The 19,764-nt window shown below is 28.6% G+C and overlaps 2 protein-coding genes and 1 long non-coding RNA gene across 4 annotated transcripts; 2 read left to right on the top strand and 1 right to left on the bottom strand.

Annotated features, from left to right (window-relative positions):
- The first annotated feature begins 670 nt into the window (after window positions 1-670).
- On the top strand, window positions 671-2,110 carry LOC132945520 (small integral membrane protein 20). Of its 2 annotated transcripts, XR_009664577.1 has the most exons (4): window positions 671-930; window positions 1,651-1,716; window positions 1,790-1,944; window positions 2,076-2,110. XR_009664577.1 is itself a non-coding variant. In XM_061015296.1 (3 exons), exons 1-3 carry the CDS (start codon window positions 816-818, stop codon window positions 1,831-1,833), a joined length of 225 nt encoding a protein of 74 aa, XP_060871279.1. In that variant the 5' UTR covers window positions 671-815; the 3' UTR covers window positions 1,834-2,110. The 2 variants fall into 2 exon arrangements, 1 of the variants encoding a protein (XP_060871279.1); XM_061015296.1 differs by having other exon boundaries at window positions 1,790-2,110.
- A 465-nt stretch (window positions 2,111-2,575) lies between these two features.
- Window positions 2,576-11,025, bottom strand: LOC132945519 (nose resistant to fluoxetine protein 6-like). Its single transcript, XM_061015295.1, has 12 exons — window positions 10,749-11,025; window positions 8,543-8,772; window positions 7,431-7,648; window positions 7,180-7,265; window positions 6,905-7,089; window positions 6,674-6,834; window positions 5,693-5,861; window positions 5,411-5,604; window positions 4,300-4,631; window positions 4,060-4,187; window positions 3,489-3,606; window positions 2,576-2,712 (listed from the first exon to the last, which is right to left on the bottom strand). Exons 1-12 carry the CDS (start codon window positions 10,981-10,983, stop codon window positions 2,630-2,632), a joined length of 2,139 nt encoding a protein of 712 aa, XP_060871278.1. The 5' UTR covers window positions 10,984-11,025; the 3' UTR covers window positions 2,576-2,629.
- A 3,812-nt stretch (window positions 11,026-14,837) lies between these two features.
- Window positions 14,838-15,997, top strand: LOC132945521 (uncharacterized). Its single transcript, XR_009664578.1, has 3 exons — window positions 14,838-14,850; window positions 15,146-15,665; window positions 15,762-15,997. It is a non-coding gene; the product is annotated as an uncharacterized LOC132945521 (long non-coding RNA).
- Window positions 15,998-19,764: the final 3,767 nt, after the last annotated feature.

The raw sequence follows: 19,764 nt of genomic DNA, 5'->3' as shown, positions 1-19,764 counted from the left end.
GTTCAGCCAAAGACTCCAATATAAATCGAATCCAAACATTCCAATCCAAATGCCTTAGGCAGATAACTAAAGCCCCTTTTTATGTTACAAACGATACCCTCCACAGGGACCTCCTCATTCCGACAGTAAAAAATGTTGCCAAACCCCTATATAAACGTTTCCACCTTAAACTCTCAAATCACCGAAACCCTCTCATCCAAAACCTATCCTCCCGAACAATCCCGGGCGACCCTGGCCGACGTTTAAAGCGTAGCTGGTGCCGTGACCTACTAGTCGACTAGTCCACCATCCCGTTATGAAGTGCTATTAATGAATAGCTTCTTCTTCAAGCCAACCATGACCAATGCCCTATAATTGTATTACCCCTCCATTGTGCTTATTGTAATTTTATTTTTATACAGATTGTGCAAATAAAAACAAATATGACTAAAAAAAAAATATAATAAATAACAATAAAAAAATGACGTTTGTACTAATTTTAAATAATCTGTGCACGGCTGTAGCACAGAATCAAGTATCAACTGGCTCTTTAATCGTGACCCATCCTATTTCGTAGCAACACAAAATAACTGTGGTAGCAATTTTATAAAATTTGATAACAAAGATATCAAGATTATAACACAGAATATTCTATGATTATAATATCTATTTTTCAAAACTAAATTGATAAATGATAATATAATCCAATGAGATAGTATTAAAATATTCTTTTCAAATAATTAATAATATTAGGTACCTATATTAATTATTTTATTGATTTAGTTTCTTTTTTACTAAAAAGTTAAGTAATATAACTTGAATAACTTTAAGTTTGAATGTCTCAGCTAAAAGGATGGAAGTATGTTGCATTCCTATCAGCTTTTGTTGGCAGCATAGGAATAGCAACTTACCCAATCATTATTTATCCAATGACGCACGTTGAAGATTATAGTAAGTTTAATTTATAATAATGTAATTTTACCATTATTATTAGTTGGTATAGATTTCATACAAGTTTTAGTGATTTCTTCGTCAGTCAAATAATAATATACAAATTTAATTTAGGTATTATTTACAATTACAAGTTACAACCATTATCAAGTTAATGTTAATAGATCTTTGATGCTGTCGGGTGTATAGTAAATTCAATATTTAAATAATAATGAAATAATAGTATAAATTTATAGTTATGGATTTAAAAATATTTTAATGTCTCTGTATCGACATATTAATTAATATTAATTTCAAATTTAATTTAATATAAAATGAGTATAATATTCACAAAATTACACAATACTCTGCAATTTCTAATTTTTTTTTCATAATGACTCATAATTTTCTAGCCAACATAACTGAAATTTCTATATACCTACTCTCAATTTTAATTACCATATAAATGTTTGAAATCTTGAATTATTAATTATTTTTATTTTTTATGATGAATTAAAATTGTTAAAAATAGTCCATCACTATTATTCTAACATTTTATATGCGGTACTTAGATTTGTTTTGAATCTATTGCTTTATCATTGTACTTAATAATAAACCACTATTTTATTCTGAAGTGAGTAAAATCAAGGATGAGTTCCCTCCCTAAAGGAGAAGGGTGTTTGGGAAGTCTTATTTGACTTGTTTCATATAACTTGTCTAAATGTGTACTATTTTTTTTAGAAAAGTCACAAGAACTAAACCGTGCACAGTTAGATCAATCTAGAATAAGGCCTGAAGCTGCTGGAAGTATGTCATTTTTTTTTATTGATTATTAGCTTATTCATTTCTAAAATTCCTTATATCATATGTTTTATTTTAGATATGAACAAATGGACTGATCCATTTGATCGAAAAAATGAGTAACGTTATAGAAGATCCAGAACAACAATTTTTTTATTGAAAATGTGTAAACATGAGTATTTATTTACAGCTGAGACAGATAAAAATAAAATGGTCATGTGTTGATAAATGGAGGTATCACAGTAGATAATATAAATAATATAATAATATGTATATTGTATAGTGTAAATAGCATACCAGCTGATATTTTAAACAAATAAAATGTATAATTTGGTCTTATAATAAAGTTGTATTACACCTTCTAGAGAACAATTATATTTAAAAATTGATGCATGGATAACCTGGGATTAAAACTGCAGACATTATTAAAACCAACCTAAATATCAACAATGATATTCTATGAAACATCTTCAATTCTGATCTAAAATATAACATCAGAATCGACAGAATCTATAATCCATTATTTATAATAAATTATTATTAATAATTAATTACTTTTAAAGTTTTAACTGCTGTCTGTTATAGTGTTATGCATTTTTAACAACTTTATAATCTACATTTGACACACCAATACTTATGTACTTTTTATATTCAAAATAAAAATTGTATAAATTCTGAAAATGCATACTTTATACTTACAAATATTAAGTAAAGTAAATAAAAATGATGAAGTTCAACAATAACAAAAATTATAAAATAAACTAGAAAATCAAAACAAATATAAAAATAACAATACAATAGGTATTAGTGTATAACATTCTAATATCTATAATCTATATAGGAACATTTTGTGCCTTAATTTTAAGTATTTTTAACTTTATATCCTGGTGACCTGGTACATATATTTAATACATTTATATTAACTATTTATTTCTATTGTATGTTCGGTGTGTGGTATCATTTCAACAGCGTTGGGTATTCTTTCTTCAGTTTTTGGTTTTCCTGAATTAAAAATTGTTATCATTTTTTTTAAAATTGTATTATCATACATATTATATAATTGAAATAGTTACACTTATGTGCCGGGTTGCATGAAAAATTAATTAATTTAATGGTTCAATAAAATGTTATGGGCGAATCATGGGCCACTAAATCATGTTTAAGGGACCATTAGCCCACTATTGATTCAATAAATGTTTAATGATTGTTCATGCAACCCGGCACTAGTCGGATATTAGAATAATTTGATGGTGATAATAATAAATGTACTATGTATAGCCATAATAATGTAGAAAACCTAATAATTAATAATTATAGCCTATATGTATCTCTATAAGTAGATAATTTAAACCCAAAAATATGTATATTCATCAATTTGTACAAATAAATGCAAATTTTTTAGTATAAACCACTTTTTAAGATAAACTAGTGGTATAAACTAGGTTTACATCATATTATACAAGGATAAATAATAAGTAATAACTACTAATAGGTGAGGTATCTAAAAGGTATCTAAAAAAGTTGAATACTTGGTAAGTAAATATTAATTGAAATTATAACTTTGATGATCATTGGTAACAGTCTATCCCAAATTATATTTAAATATTTCAACACTGTTATAATGTTGTCAAAAAAATATTTAAAAGTCAATGACTGACCTTGAATTTGAAATGGCATATACCTAGATATTATAATGGTCAATTTTCAAAAACTTATAATCATATTTTCTAAAGAGTAAAGACTAATACTCTAAACAACTAATAATAATTAATCTTTACCTCCTTTTATTTTGTTGATGAATAGTTTCAATAGATTTTCAAATGGACTCTCGATCAACATGTACAAAATGAATGCAATGATAAATCCAAAAATTGAATCACCAATCACGACCCATGACTATTAATAAAAATGTACACCTTTGATTAATAGTCAAGAAGTTTGAAGGAAAGTTAAAAGAAAATTTAGGTTATATCTTGAAGCTGGATTTCTGAGGTGTAATTATATACAAGCGCCTTACAGTAAAATTAAAAATAGATTGCAGTTTTATTTTAATTTTGACTGTTTTAAATAAAAATAACTTAAAGATTTTGAGCAGAGCGATGAATTCAATAATCATTTTACAATGATATGTTTTTGTTTTTTTGACAACTTTTGTAGCTTTAAAAATGCTTTGATTTTCAACTTGGTGGTTTCGGTAGCATCAATTTGATTAGAACAGAAACAAACGCGGAACTCGGATATGAGCATGCTTGGCGAATCATATTTATTAATTATTATATATCTTGTATATAATGTACTATAATTTATAGTATAGATAGGTACGCTGTAGTAGAGTATAATATTACTTACAATTAGTAATTGATTGAAATAAATTTGAGTACGCGCAGAAGCCACATAGAACAATTGAATAGACAATCCTCCCATATACACTCCGTACGTGAGTCTGCCCAACGGCGCGAGTATCAATGTCCAAGATCCTATTTACACGAGGCCAATTATTATGGTATGAGTAATAAGTAATAACTATGCATAATATATAAATGGCTTTTGGACGGGTCATCAGTATTTTGTCAGCCGTTGGGTATCTACCTGTGAAACAAGTGTTTACGGCGGAAACGACGATAAACGCCGAAATCATGGCTGAGTATATGAGACGGAACACGAGCGCGTACAAGACACTGGCCCATACGTTGTACTCGTGTACGAAAAAGTAGAATACGGACATCATCCATAGTACACAGCCGCCGATGATCGTCCACAGACACAGTGTAGGGTACGGGAATCGGAAGTCGGGCTTCCGGGCTCTCGTCGTCCGGTAAACGTGACCAGCGAACAGTCCCACGAAGTAAGGCGTCGCCCTAGTGTGCGTGGGTATGTACAGCAGTGTGAAATCTTCGTGGCTCGGCGGGTATTTCAAATTCCTGCGATAAATAATAAACTTTGTTTTGTTCGGGTTTTGAAATAAAAAATATTATATTCATAATCGGGATTAGGAATAGTTGATGCATAATATAATTGCCATTGCTAGAAGTATCTACCTACATTCCTCCAAATAATACGTATTTCACTATTTCTCATATTATACCGAATTAGGTACCAAAGACTATGATATTTAGTATTATAGTTGTACCTATGTGGCTGTGTATAATATGTATCTCAATATATACTATCTATAATAAACATTAAAGTGTTAAATCAGTAATAGACAATTTGAAGAGGCAATCTTGTTGGGGTGCATAAAATTATAAGTTATAACCGATACCTATTACGCTTGTTGAAAACTGTGTGAGTTAAAGATAAAAAGTAGCCAATTTTTTCAAAAAAAGTCTTCTAATAAAATTACAAGTTTTAGATATATTTTATTATAGGATTCATACCTAATTTATACTCAATCATATTTTATAATACGAATACAATAAATTACAATATACATTTATTATATCTTATAAATCTATATTCATCGCATAAAATGATTTTTATGCAATCAATAAGTCTTGAAAATGATTTTGTCCATTATTTGCCCTCAATTAAAAAACATATTTTATAACATTTTCAATAAAATATAAATTATTTTAAGTTAATTAAGGTACTTAAGTAACTAATCTGTTTAAAGTATTAATTTTTTTTTAATATTTAAATTAGAAGCATTTGCAGCAATATATACATGTAGTTGGGTACTGTAAAAATATTATGTACTTACGAAATGAAACCAAAAAACGTCGGGTAAAATTTGTGGTCGTACACAACATACGCTGAAATGAAACACGATACGACTATTGCAATAATCAGGACAATTTTTTCGCACTTTGGAAATTTCCAAACAAAGTACACAATTAGTATGCCCACAGCGCACAGATGCAAGTCGCACGCCATATACCAGGATTGAATCATACACTGTTGGTGTGAAATCGTGTTTTAATCATATAATGATTGCGTAGTACCGTTGTATAGGTTATTTAATATATAATATTTCTGCACTCACTGGTTGATCGGCATTGACGTAGTTGTTTACAAACAGTAAGTTGGTCCACCAATTTTGTTGACAGTTCTCCGACTCTTTAACAGCCATATGCTTCCATAAAGGACCGTCCGAAAGGTGTATTAACACGTACGAATAAAACGCGATCATCACACCGTATAGAGGAATCAGTCTGTAACGGTTTTATTATTTTAAAATGTACCTATACTTTGATTTATTCAGAGCAAATTGTATCCAAGAAATTAATCATGATGCATAAAATATAAATACAGTAGGTATTCAGTTATTAAATCCAGTAATAAATAATTGAAAATTAAATTTTACAAAATTGATAGAAATGTAAAAAAAAAACCAGTTTATTGAATTTGAATTTTATTCCCGCGTCATCCCGAACAAAACTATTTATTTCGATTGCTGCCTAAACATATCATTCATGTAAAAAACTAGGTATAATATCGTTCGTAAAATTGTATTTAAAACATTATTATTATTTATTCGTCAAAAATCTATCAAAGGCTTAGATGTCATATTTTCTATGTTTATACAAGTGACTAGCTTAACGTTGTGCTCATAGTCAATGTTTTGTTCTTAACTTTGTAGTATACATTTATAGGTACCTATACTACAAAACTGAATAAACATTTTAAAGATTTTGAATTTGTATTTAATTAATACTTATTTAGTTACATGCATACTATATAAAGTTATATATTAGGTTTAGGTAGGCACCTATATGTATATTTAAATCAAATTTGAAAGTCCCAATAATGTTCGGTATAATAATATATATCTACACGCTATACCTACCTAATGGCTAATTTCAATATTCAAAACACTATTTTCTAATAACCACAAACACTAATCGCAAGAAATAAAAACAAAAAACAGTAAGGTACCCTGTAGTGGTTATTGATAAAATGATAAGGACTTACATATAAGATAAAATACAACAAAAACTAGTAACTAGTAGGTATACATTGTTACCTGCACCATCTCCAAAATAATATAAATGGCATGTTAAATTGTTTAGTCTTCACCAATTCACTGTACATATTAACGAAAGTTAGGAATCCACAGATGGCAAGAAAAATATCTACTACCAATGGTCCGTTATGCACTACTCCATAAATCATCATTTCAAAAGTCTAAATACAAAAATAAAATAAAATAAAAAATCATTCACCTAATTAAAATAATTATAGGTATACAATTTACCTCTTCAATTTTGTTGGTATTATAAATTGGTTGTGCACTAATGTACATCAACCGGTGTCCTAATAAAACAACTAGACAAGCTATTATTTTAAGGAAGTTACAGCCAGCAAATTCCGCAGTTTTAGTACTGTTGTAAAACAACTTTTTGAGGTTTGATTGAATTGAAAATGCTACCAAGATAGGTTCTAAAAAAACATATTTACATTGCAAATTAATAATGATAATAAAACGGACAATTTTTATAGATAATTAATATTGTGCTAATATGCACTTACTGCACTCAGATTCAGTATCTTCCTTTGGATACAAATCTTGTAGTGTTCCAACAATTGTTAATACAACAATAACCAATATGAAACACCTAAACAAATTAGTTATGAAAATCAGTTATTTTTAAATATACTATAAGAACATAGGTATTTGGCATTAATGTAATAAAACGTTATCTAGATATAAGTACTAAATATACATACATATTGCATTGGTATATTATGTATTATGATTCGTATGACTTAATGCGCATTACCAAAAAATTATAAACCCCAATGTCTTGGGTGGTTTGTCGTGTTGCGTGGTGCAGTACAGCGAGTCCACGGTAACGGTGGTGTTTATTTCTTCCTCGTTGAACGCAGAAATAATTTTCTGAGACAACGTCGACTGTAGATCCGAATGGGTGCACGAGGACGGAATACAAATCGCAGTGCTGATTTCATTACGCTGAACCTTTGCCGGATTAGGATTTAGCTGTGTATACGCATACATAAATACATAAATGCATTAATATCAGGTAAGTACACCAGTACACGAATGATTGATTTAGTAAAATTTCTTGACAATAGGTACCTAAGTGGCACTGTGGCAGTATCTACATAGCCTATCGCTAGCCGCTAGGTACCTATTTACCGTTAAATAATTGTCACTTAAACGATTCCATTTTTTGAGGGACCCGATTTAAAATAGCATCGATTGTCTTCTACAAAGAAAATATAAATTAAATATTATGTACCTATCGATATTGATAACCATACAAAAAGAATATACATATATAGCATGTAACAGAAAGACCTGACAAAAAAAAAAATGATTATACTTAAACAGTTAAACGTATGACAAACATTTTTAAAATTATACGGTTATAGTAAATAATTTAAGAAATATACTCATGTCAGGAAATTCCCAAAAATAATGTTTTTAAAAAAAGTTATTACGTTCCAAATTAGTTTAATTAAAAAAATATTCGATATCTTAAAAAATTCTAATAAATAAACTACTTGACTTAGATAAATGTTTTTACCGTCAAAATTCAAAACTGTTCTTATAATCAGATTCACAAATTGGCTGTTTTGAATCTATCCAAAACAATTAGAACAAAAGTTATTTCATCAGTCAGGTCTTCTTATTACATCCTGTATATACCCAGTGGGTATTACCCACTGATATTGTTTTTTGTTATAATTAAAATATTAAAATATATATCCAACACAATCTGTTATACTTAGATAAAACTATAAGTAACATGTATGACAGTCGATTAAGAACAATGACGTGAAACAGGCTCGGAAAGATGAACTTTAGCAACATAACCTCAGAATTTATACAGTTATACCTACCAATATTAGTAATGATTCATAATATTACCTTTACAGCTTCCCATGCAGAAATTGACGAGTTTAAAATATTAAGTGGAGTGGTTTTGTAGTAATTTGGATACAGCTTAACAGACGGTGAAAAACGTATGTTTACTATACAGTACTGAGGTTTAAAGTCTAAACTATTTGTGTTGGTTTCCATACATTCGTCATAATCACCGAAATCGATTGATTTCCCAGATAATATGCCTGTTGGAAACTTTGCTGAAGCGTCATACACTAAAAAGGAAAAACAAATAAACATATTGTACTTAAAAACTAAAATGCAAGCGTACCTACTTAAAATCACAGTCTATTGTATTATTTCAATTTCACCAATAAAATGTTTGCAACTTACACATATACTTACAGTGAGCTTATATTAAAGGTTATAAGTTATAACTTATAATTATTTTACTCGTACATTTTTTTAAACATTGAAATTCAGTTATTCGAGTTACATTTACCTATATAATTTTATTTAGCAATGTTTTACTTTTAATGACAATGGACTATGGGACTGGACAATAGGCATATTGGTAATTATTACAAATAGTCACAATTAATTATAATTATTATGTCAAAAACATGTTTAGAAAAAAGAACGAATCCAACATAAATCTTTGTTGAGCCATGTACAACATAAATTAACGTATTGGTGCAGGATCATTTGGTGTCTTTATACGAGGTCTGTGCGGTACCACAAACGGATCTCTGTTGAGACAAATCTATCAAATTACGACCAAACTACTGGATTTTTATTGGTCTATTAATAATAAGACGACATTATTAACCAAGAAGATTTTTGTGATCATCCGTATATATTAATGCGTATTATGAAATTATTGAAACAACAAAAAGGTAAAATATTATAATATTATTGAACGAATGTAACATACCTACCTACTACCTAGATATGTTTTTATATTGAGTAGGAAGCGAGTACCCTAATGCCCTAATCGTATATTATTTTTTGATTATTTGTATAATTTGATGTGAGAGAAGAACGAATTTATTTCTGTTAATCGTAGTCTTAAAATTAAATTTTCAGAAATATCGCTCAAAAAGTTTTGGTTTCCAAGTATAATACTATAATACCTAATTAATAATATAACAATTAGGTATTAAAGTTATCTTTTTTGTTTTAATATTATATCCGACATCTGTGTACCTATTCATTTATAGGGTATTGTAAGAAATTGGTTAGATCAACAGAAACAAATCATCAGAGTCAACTTTGTTTAATCTTTTTATTTAGATCATTTATTAAACGAATTCGCAATCTTGATTAATATAATAATATGTTTCCGAAATGTATAATAACTGTTGATATATATACTTAAAAGTCTTAATTTAATTTATATTATTATAAATATTATCCCATTTCACTGCTTTTAATAGTAACATATAATTATATATAATACCTAGGTATAAAAATCATTGAGTGTACATTTTAGTTATGACTAAAATAACTCATGGAAACTAGTTTAAAAAAAAGAAGTACCTAACTATAACTATAGTATAATTTTCAAACAGTTAAATACCCATGACAAAACCTTGTAGATATATTCATCCATCTTTAGTTGCAGTTTAAAAAAATAAACTAGTTACAATTTAAAAAGTAATACCTAGTAGGTAGGTTCCTACTTAATATTTTATTCCAATTCCAAATAGAGACAAGGTTGTCTCTTAACTAATTGTATTATAGTTACCTAGAAAAAAGAAATTGTTCTACAACTAACAATTGAGACGATTAAATACTATCATAATATATATTATGTATGTTAACATTTTGCGGGGTAGGTGCACCTGTACCTCTCTACCACCCTCATATTAAAGTTTTAAATACTTAATACTTATAACTTGTAAGTTATAAGTTCAAACGAGGAGTTAATTAGTTATTACTTATAACTTATAACTAATTAACCTCGTTAGAAATTAAATTTTTATGTATCAAAATAGGTACCTACTTTGAACTCTGTTTGGCATATGAAATTAAAAATGTATGTTGTAATACAAAAAAGTAAGATTACCTAAAAATGAATAACGATAAGAATTGTAAAAATGTATTTGGTATCAAGAATTTTGTTTAAAAAATGTCTAATTTTTTAACGACAACGCACAATCATTTATATACGATATACCTAATGTATATATGATATAAAAAATTATATATTATATATATACATATATTGGCGTTATGGCGTCCGACTCACTTTGGGTTGCCCATAGCTTGAGTTCCTTCAGTCCTTCGCGATATGCCTGTCCATCCCGCCTGCACGTCGGTCCTCCGTCCGGGACATAACTATCGAGCGTATCGTGCAGTATTCTCGTGACCCATCGTTGTGGCTGGTATTCCGACTCGGCGGAGACGATCGCTAATACCGACACTAGAACTGTCACCGACTGCATGATTAAACACTCGTGATCCGTACCGAAACGCACCGTCATAAATATCAATCTCGAACAAAAGTCTGCGTACTTGACATTGATCGCGTGTTAATGATATAATAGGTGTATGAACACACTGCGTAAACGTTCGCAATGCAGAGTGCCGACGCGAGTTAATTTACGGTAGTTTTCTGTTCGAATTTCAACATGAACGCATATCGAAACTGTTATAGGTATAGGTATTGTAATATTGTATTGAGTGTTTGCAAGATAATGGACGAACGGAACTATATGGACGAACTGTTGAAATCGTAAATGTCCATATTTTTAGCATCTGTCCGTGTTGATTATCCAATCATTTTCATGCAGTATACTCATACACTGTATACCTATTTGTATTGAATAATATATTCATCTTAATATAGTTTTCTTATAAGTTATAAGTTTTTATTTGTTTTATTAATAATAATGTATGAAAACATTAAATTAATGGGATACCTACCTGTAATGAAGAAAAAGGACATATTTCATAGAATAAAGAATTCACCCACTGGAGGGACTTTAACAAGCGTGCCTTAGTAATTTCAGTTATAACTTATGATTAGGTAAGTATCTATTATTGCTATCACGAAAAATAAATATTTTACATCTTTGTCCCATTTCCACCATGTAATATTATATACCTACCTATTTTATAGATAAATGTACAACGCAACACGCAAACACAAAATAATATTAAGAATATAATTTATTAGGGAGATGGTATTTTGTGCCGATTTAAATACTTGTAATTTGTGCCACCAATAGCTAGGTATATTTAAGCGCGTATGCAATTTGTGCCACCTCTAAAAATTCATTTTTGAAAATTTATGCCACGACAGAAAACAAAATGGAATATCCTTGTAATCTGCGCCACACTTTCAACTTTAATTGTTGGAATTTACCAGCAGATAAATTTATTGATATCGCATCGAAAATACAATAATACCAACGCGTGCCGGATATAATATTGTTGTGTTCTACTAATAATAAGTAGAGACGAGATCGATTACGTCTAATCTAATAAAAATATCAATTGTCAAAATATCGACAAATATTGAACAGCAGTATATCATGATATTTATAGTAGTCCAATATTAATCGCAAAAATATTAATAATATATTTATTTAATATACGATATAGAGTATATGTGTATACTTATATACATTTATTTATGATTATAATATAACTGATTTTCTATTAAAATTAACTTGATTATTTAGTTATTTTAAAGTGGCGCAAATTACAATTTTTTTTGGTACACGATGACGCAGATTACTTAATGCCCTTTTATTAAGTTTTTTATAGCTCAACTACAACCTTAAAAAGTGGCACAAATTACCAAAATTATTTTTTAGATGTGGCCCAAATGACATATATATTTTTTGGAGGGGTTGTTTTTGGCACAAATTACATACGCCCATTGAAAGTTTCATCGTGTTTCACAGCATAATAATTGGGCGTATATAATTTGTGCCAAAAATATATGCTGTGAAATACGATGAAACTTTCAATAGGTACCTACATGAATAATTATTTATTTTAAAAATTTTTTTTTTTAGAATTAACGCCAGTCGGCTTTTTACAATATAGCATAATATAGATTATAGAATATAAATACAAAGATGATTCATAATAATTATTAATTAAAGGATCAATCATCTCTTAATTTGATAAAATTATTTTTTTTGACCTACGAATACTTTTGATGGGATATTCAATTTTCGTTCCTTAGCTGTTACAAAAACTGCAGTTTACATACATGTATTTACTTCAATAAATTTGTCAAAAAAAATGGGACTATATGGGAGTGTAAGACCGTAATTACATTTTTAAACGTTTAGAAATAGATGAATAGCATAAAAGTATAAGTGTAATTTGTTTTTAATTAAGTTTACCCAATTAAGTATAATTATTGAATTATTTGTAATATTTATTTTAAATTAGACATCAGGTATAAAGATCTATTACACTTGTGTGATATATGTGTACATTAATATTTGCAATGTTTAAATCTATAAAAAAAATCTCAATCTTTTATAAATTACATTGTCTTTATTGTTTTTAACCTTAAATTATGAAACCATACATTATGAAACCATATATTATTTGAAATGGTTCTACTTATAAGTTATTATTACCTAATTGACACTTGACAGTAATGTTTTATATTATAGTAATGATGCGTGATTGTGTTTTTTTTCTTATATAAACCATTATTAAACGCTCGAGTGTAAAATGTAAATTAATTCATTTATAAATTCATTTATAAATTTAATTAAGTTTTTGTCAATTTTAATCGGTGAATAAAATACAATTTACAAATCGAAAATTACCTTTCTTCTATAGCATAGGTAATAATTCATTACAAAACGTGTTTAAATCAAATCTCCATATTATTTACAATTCTAACCAGTTTTCAATAGCCTTATTAGTTATTACATATTATATAAAAAAACTATTCATTACGAGTTATTCATTAATGAACAAAACGTTTTGTACTAACACAAATATCGGCATCTATATTCTACATGTAGATAATCGTGATACCAACTAATATAAATTATTACAAAATTTGTAATTTGAATATAATAAAATAATAAACACACATAATATGATACACTGATTTACAGACTTTTTGTACAATACGTTTATAGTAAGTAGTTAATTTTAATTTTTTTAAATAATCAACATATTATTTTTTACACGTCTTAAACATAATATTTATTTACTTTATCTGTAAACCCCACTAGTGAAAAAATAAACACTGTAAATACAATAGAAATCAGACAATTTCAAATAAATAATGCACAACACTAATTACCTACTTACTCATATAATTTTATGTTTAATGTTTTATAATGAATAACTAGATTATATTTTAATTTCAAACTCAGAACACACATTCAATATTTTACTTATAAGTCATAACTATATGAATAAAAATCCATTAGACGAACCTATATGAAATAATCTGAACCTGAAAAAGTCAAGTCATTCCTAAGTACCACCAAAATAAAAAAATATATTTAAGTCATAAGTCATAAGTCCCCCCACAATTGTAACCAATTGTCACCCAAAAACAAATTGAATGTACAAATGTAACAATGTAGAAGCTAATGGCCCATGTCACAGGTCCATTTCAATGGCCCCCCCACTTTCGAAATTTGAACTTCTGACCACGCCAAGCGTTTGTGCATCGTTTGTGCAGAAATGTGCACCAAGTCCAATCGTTTGTGCACAAAAACTGAAAGCTCTATCCCTAAAACAAAATGGGGGGGGGGGCATTGAAACGGTAGCCTCCCCACATTGAATATTTGGATTTTTGAATGTGCTAAACGTTTGTGCAGAAATGTGCACCAGGTCCCGACATTTGTACTCAAAAACTCCCAGCGCTATCCAAAAAATAAAGTGGAGGGGGGCATTCAATGAAACGAGACACCCTCTTTTTGGAAAATTGAAATTTTTAATGTGCCAAACGTTTGTGCATCGTTTGTGCAGAAATGTGCACCAGGTCCCGACGTTTTTGCACAAAAACTCCCAGCGCTATCCAAAAAACAAAGTGAGGGGTATTAACACGAGGGTCCCCCTTTTTTGAAATTTTAAATATTTTTCATATTAATAAATGTTGTTTACGTACCTAATAGGTTTAATAGAATTTTACTATTGCCATGTAAACGTATGACAAATAAAATCTTCAAATATTTTTAATTTATCAAGAAAGCATTATCTTGTGCTAATGTTTTTGATTTCAAAATTGTATGAATAAATACAGTTTTTTCTTTATGCATTTCTTTATTTTATATTTTATATTATATTTTGCTGATGAAAATGTGTTTATGGACAGGTACCTCAACTCGACGTTGCTGTATGTCCGGTCCAATAATGTAAGTTATAAGTCATTGTGTATATTTTAATACAATAAAATCATAGTAAAAAAATAATTAATAGACTATATTAATATAGTACTTACTTAATTAATTTAATATACCTAACCGTACCTATATACATATAAAAAGATTATAATAATATATTATTTATGTTTGAATCAATTAGAACAATGGCGTATCAGACGTCGCTCCCAAACCGGCCGACATCCATCTGCATAACTGTGAGTTGAAAACGTCTATATTTAAAAATTGTTATAGTATAATATTTATCTAATAAATTAATTTTCTTTAGCATTCCGCAAGAATGAGCGGTATAGTTTGAAAACTTACCAAAGTTATCTGGTGGATGTCGGTACGTTGGTGAGCAGCCGTCGCACATAGGTCTGATGTACCTATGGAAAGTTATTATTGGATCAGTCATAATATTACGTTGAGAAGTTATCTGTCCATAAACTTATTTTCAGATTTGTAGGCCAATTCCGTTGCCATTTTTTAATCATTCTTTGTTTTTATTAAGGTTGAGGTGTAACAGCATTTTAGGGGCTATTGTAATTCCCACTTCCAGGACCTTATCATACATACAGCCGACAGCCCGATGACCTACATTTTTGTGTATTCTGGTCTACCCTATGATGGCCGTGGAGTAACGATCACGTCACCGTTTATCAGATTGCCCAGTTTGAAAGAGTCTCCAACAATTTCATCGGATAGGTACGCCATAAACCGTGGCATAGCGCTGGGCCAGCATCATTTTGTCCGGATCAATATCTACAAAAATGACGTCCCAATATTATTAGAAGCTAATAATATAGGTACTTAATATTTATTGTAGTATAATATAATATTAAACTCATTATACCCAGTTATTACGATTAAGTAGAAATAATATTTTTCAAATAATATTACAGTGTCTTTGTCGAACAGTCAGCTGTACGAAGTTTCCGCTGTGCCACAAAACGGGTCGACGCCGGTCGCTGAACATGGGAAGTCCTCAAGTCCACCCAGCATCGTATTGATGAATCAACAATACATCTTACATCTTACATCTATCATTGCAATCTTATAATTATTCACCTGAATGCATGTAATCCTGAATGTACAGTTAATTTATTACTACCCATCTACAAAGTCAACACTGTATTAATAAAAGTATTTATTGTTAAAATAAAATTGAGTTCTATATTATTTGTAGGTACTTAAAAATTATTTGGGTATAAAGGAAACATATTTTAATCATACAAAATTAGATAAACTAAAAGACATAAATAATAAGTAAATACGTCGTGTTAAAAATAGTTTTTAATTAATATAGGTAGGACAGGTACCTATTATGTAGGTATGTACTTATCCAAAACTCGTTTATCAGGAATTAAATAAAAAGGGAGGTCAATTAAAAAAAAGGTGGGTAAGTGGATGTCGCTCTGCTGTACAGTAGGTTACAAGTGGGTCACTGTAATGGATGGTATTAAATTTGAATTCAATGATATAATATCATTGTATAAGAAAATCGATTCTGAGCGAAAACGGTCCGTCAGACTATGATATTACCAAGTATATTTGATGATATTATAGTGAATAAAGTAATTTATATATAACCTATTTACGTGGAACATTGTTTTAAATTTTTAATCCTTAGCTACAAAAGTTGAACATTTTATAAATTTTTTACTACAAAATAATTATTAAATTATAAATTTGATAAATGTTGTCAAAATTTGAACTTTAAATGCTTATAAATAAAAATTGAGCCTATGTATTTTTAATATTTTTTAACTGCTATTAGAACGATATATCAGCAGCCTTATATTAAATTTTCACGCATTTTTACCCAACAAATAAAATTTTATTGATATTTATAGAAAAAAAAACTAAAATAATTGAAAACTGACTATGTCCGTAAACACCTCAAAAAGAATCAAATTATTTTCAAAATTTTATCGTGTATAGAAAATGCTAATATAAACATTCAGTGAAATTTTCAAGTATCTACAATCATACGTTTTTTAATTACAACAAAATAAGAAAATCGTTACATTAGAAATCAAGTGAATATCAAATGTTGTAAAAATATGAATTTCAAACGTTCATAAAAATTTAATTTGACTTTATTGTAGACATTTTTTTTTTTGATATAGGTAGGTAAACTTATGGATAATCTTGTATTACATTTTCGAATCTTAGATTGAAAAAGAAAAATTTTTATGAATTCTCAACTCAAAATAATTTGATAATTTTTGTGATTTTTCCGTATTTTGTCAATATTTGAACTTTAAATGCTTATAAATAAAAACCGTGACTAAGGATTTTTAATTTTTTTCATCTACCTTTGAAACAATAACCTAGGAACCTTTTATTCAATTTTCAAGCTTTTTTAACCAACAAATAACATTTTATTGATATTTATAGAAAAAAAAAACTAAAATAAAATGGAAACTGAAAATGTCCGTAAACAGCTTAAAATAAGTCAAAATATTTGGAAAATGTTATGGTGTATAGAAAATGCTAATATAAGCATTCAGTCAAAATGTAATGTACCTACGGTCATTTGTTTTAGAGTTGCACCAAAAACCAAAATCGATTTTCTCGAAAACGGACTTTGCGTAAGAAATTCCCGTTTTTCCTTTGTTTTTCACGTCGCTTTTGAAAACTACTGGGAAAATTTTACTTTTTACCCCCCATAGTACCAACTAGATTCACTTTACTATCAGAAAAGTTACTGTTAAAGAAAATTCAAGCTTTGAATTGTTTTAAAGACAATTCCTAAAAGGTGATGACAGACACAAAAAAAAAAATAAAAAAAAACACATCATTGTAAAATCAATACATTCATATCTTCCCTCAGAATCTAAAAAAAAAAAATTGGAAGTGACTGCTGAACAGTAGGTTACAAGTGGGTGACTTTTATGGATAGTGTTAAATTTGAATTCAATGATATAATATCATAGTATACGAAAAACGATTTTAAGTGGAGACGATTTGTCAGCCTAGGATATTGTATACTATATTTATATTGATATTATTAAATATTATTAATACCGTAGCCGGTTAAGTTGAATTATTATTATTTGTTTATTATCGTATTTGTATATGATAATATATTTTAGACGTTTCAATTACCCACGAATAATATTTTTAAAATAGGCATATGTATATATTACAAGTAACAACGAATTAAGAACGATATTGCAAAAAAATAATTGCCGGAAATCATTAGTTTTTAACTGAAAACGACAGGGAAGTCTGAACTTGGCGGTCAGTCTTATTTTTAAGTTATATGTATTATAACTAATTTAAATTTTTGGTATTTTCATATGTACCCGGTGTACCACACTGCGCTTGCTCGAACAATTAAAATCAAAAACATCCCTCGACTTGTTATGTAAAACCACCATGGGTGGGTGTCAGAATTATTTTTGCATCATCAATTTTAAAACGTTGATTTACCTAGATTAAAAAAAAAATTAATTTGTAATACTTAAGCTCGGTAAACTTTAAGCGTTGTACGGGTGCGTAAAACACCGAAAATCGTGAACTTCGTAAGGCTATACCATAAAAACCAATGATTTGCAGGTAGTCGAGTTTTGGACAAGTACCTACATAGGTATTAGGTAACTATTAGGTAACGATTTATAAATATACCGTATAGGTTTACTGAGTATTTATATAATAATATATAAGTTCTTTGGATTTATCATAGTAAATAATATATTTTATGATATCTATGGCAATCGTCAAATGTCGAAATTCGTCGGCGACGGTTAACAATTCTAATAATTTCAGCAATACTATTGTACTATAAATATAATATATTGTATATTTTGATTTCAGTGAACAAAAAAATAATAGGCCACAAATATAAACGGACAGTTCGTTAAACCGGATAAGTTGTAACTTGTAACACAAACTCGCAAATTTCGTTTGATCAGGTTATTTTCATAAAATATTTCGATACTTTCAAGTTTCAGCTCATCGGAGTGAGATGAGTAGATAAAGATGGATGAAGATAGCTGTTTCTTCGGCGATGGCGGCACTCTAGCTACGTTTCACCGGAAGAGTAGATGTTTACGAGTAAGTTTGTTTTCATATTATTTCCTACTATTTTACATTTACTTTTTAGACTTAAATTAAATATTAATTGCCACGGACAATCTGTTAACTACGTGACAACGTGACGTAGAAGCATTTATAAGTTTAATCCCAATAGCGCAATGTATAAAATACGCGAGACCGTCTTCGTTTCACCACGCCAAGTTTAATACGCATCTTTTTGCATGTTATACTATACGCCGAGTATCACCTTATGTTTGCGCGAATTATTTAAAACAATATAATGTTATTAATCTTTATATTTTATATTTTTATATACATAAATACATTATACACCTCATATATTTTATTAGCATACTTACACCTTTTTTAGTGTAGTTTATACCCTAGATGGCTATAGATATAATTATTAAATGTCTTGCAATTCTATATTTCACTAAAATTATTAATTTCATTATAATATAATATAACAATAGGTACACTCTAAATTAAATTAGTTGTTATCATGACAGACAGTCTTAAAACAAACTCTTTTCTGGACGTTTTAAAAACGTATTATGCTTAAAAAAAATTGCACAGTTGTCGTAGCAGTCAGTTGCTAGATCAACCCGTGTGACATCAAATAGGAATTATTCTTGTTTTTTTTAAATAGTTTTTTCGAAAAATATATGTAACATGTATAGCTCATACAATTATGAATTTATAGTTAATGGAAATGCGGATGTTTATACTTCATTGATATTTTTTTAGTTAATAATCGTGTAAATAATTTGATTAAACAATAAGGTACTTACCTACTCATCACTAGTATCAATTTTATTATATTATAAGTGTAAAATCACCAACACAAGGTGCAGACTGCGT

This window comes from Metopolophium dirhodum, chromosome 5 (assembly GCF_019925205.1).
Source record: "Metopolophium dirhodum isolate CAU chromosome 5, ASM1992520v1, whole genome shotgun sequence".
NCBI lineage: Eukaryota > Metazoa > Arthropoda > Insecta > Hemiptera > Aphididae > Metopolophium > Metopolophium dirhodum.
Note: the sequence above shows the minus strand (reverse complement) of the source record. Positions and strands in the feature narration are given on the sequence as shown.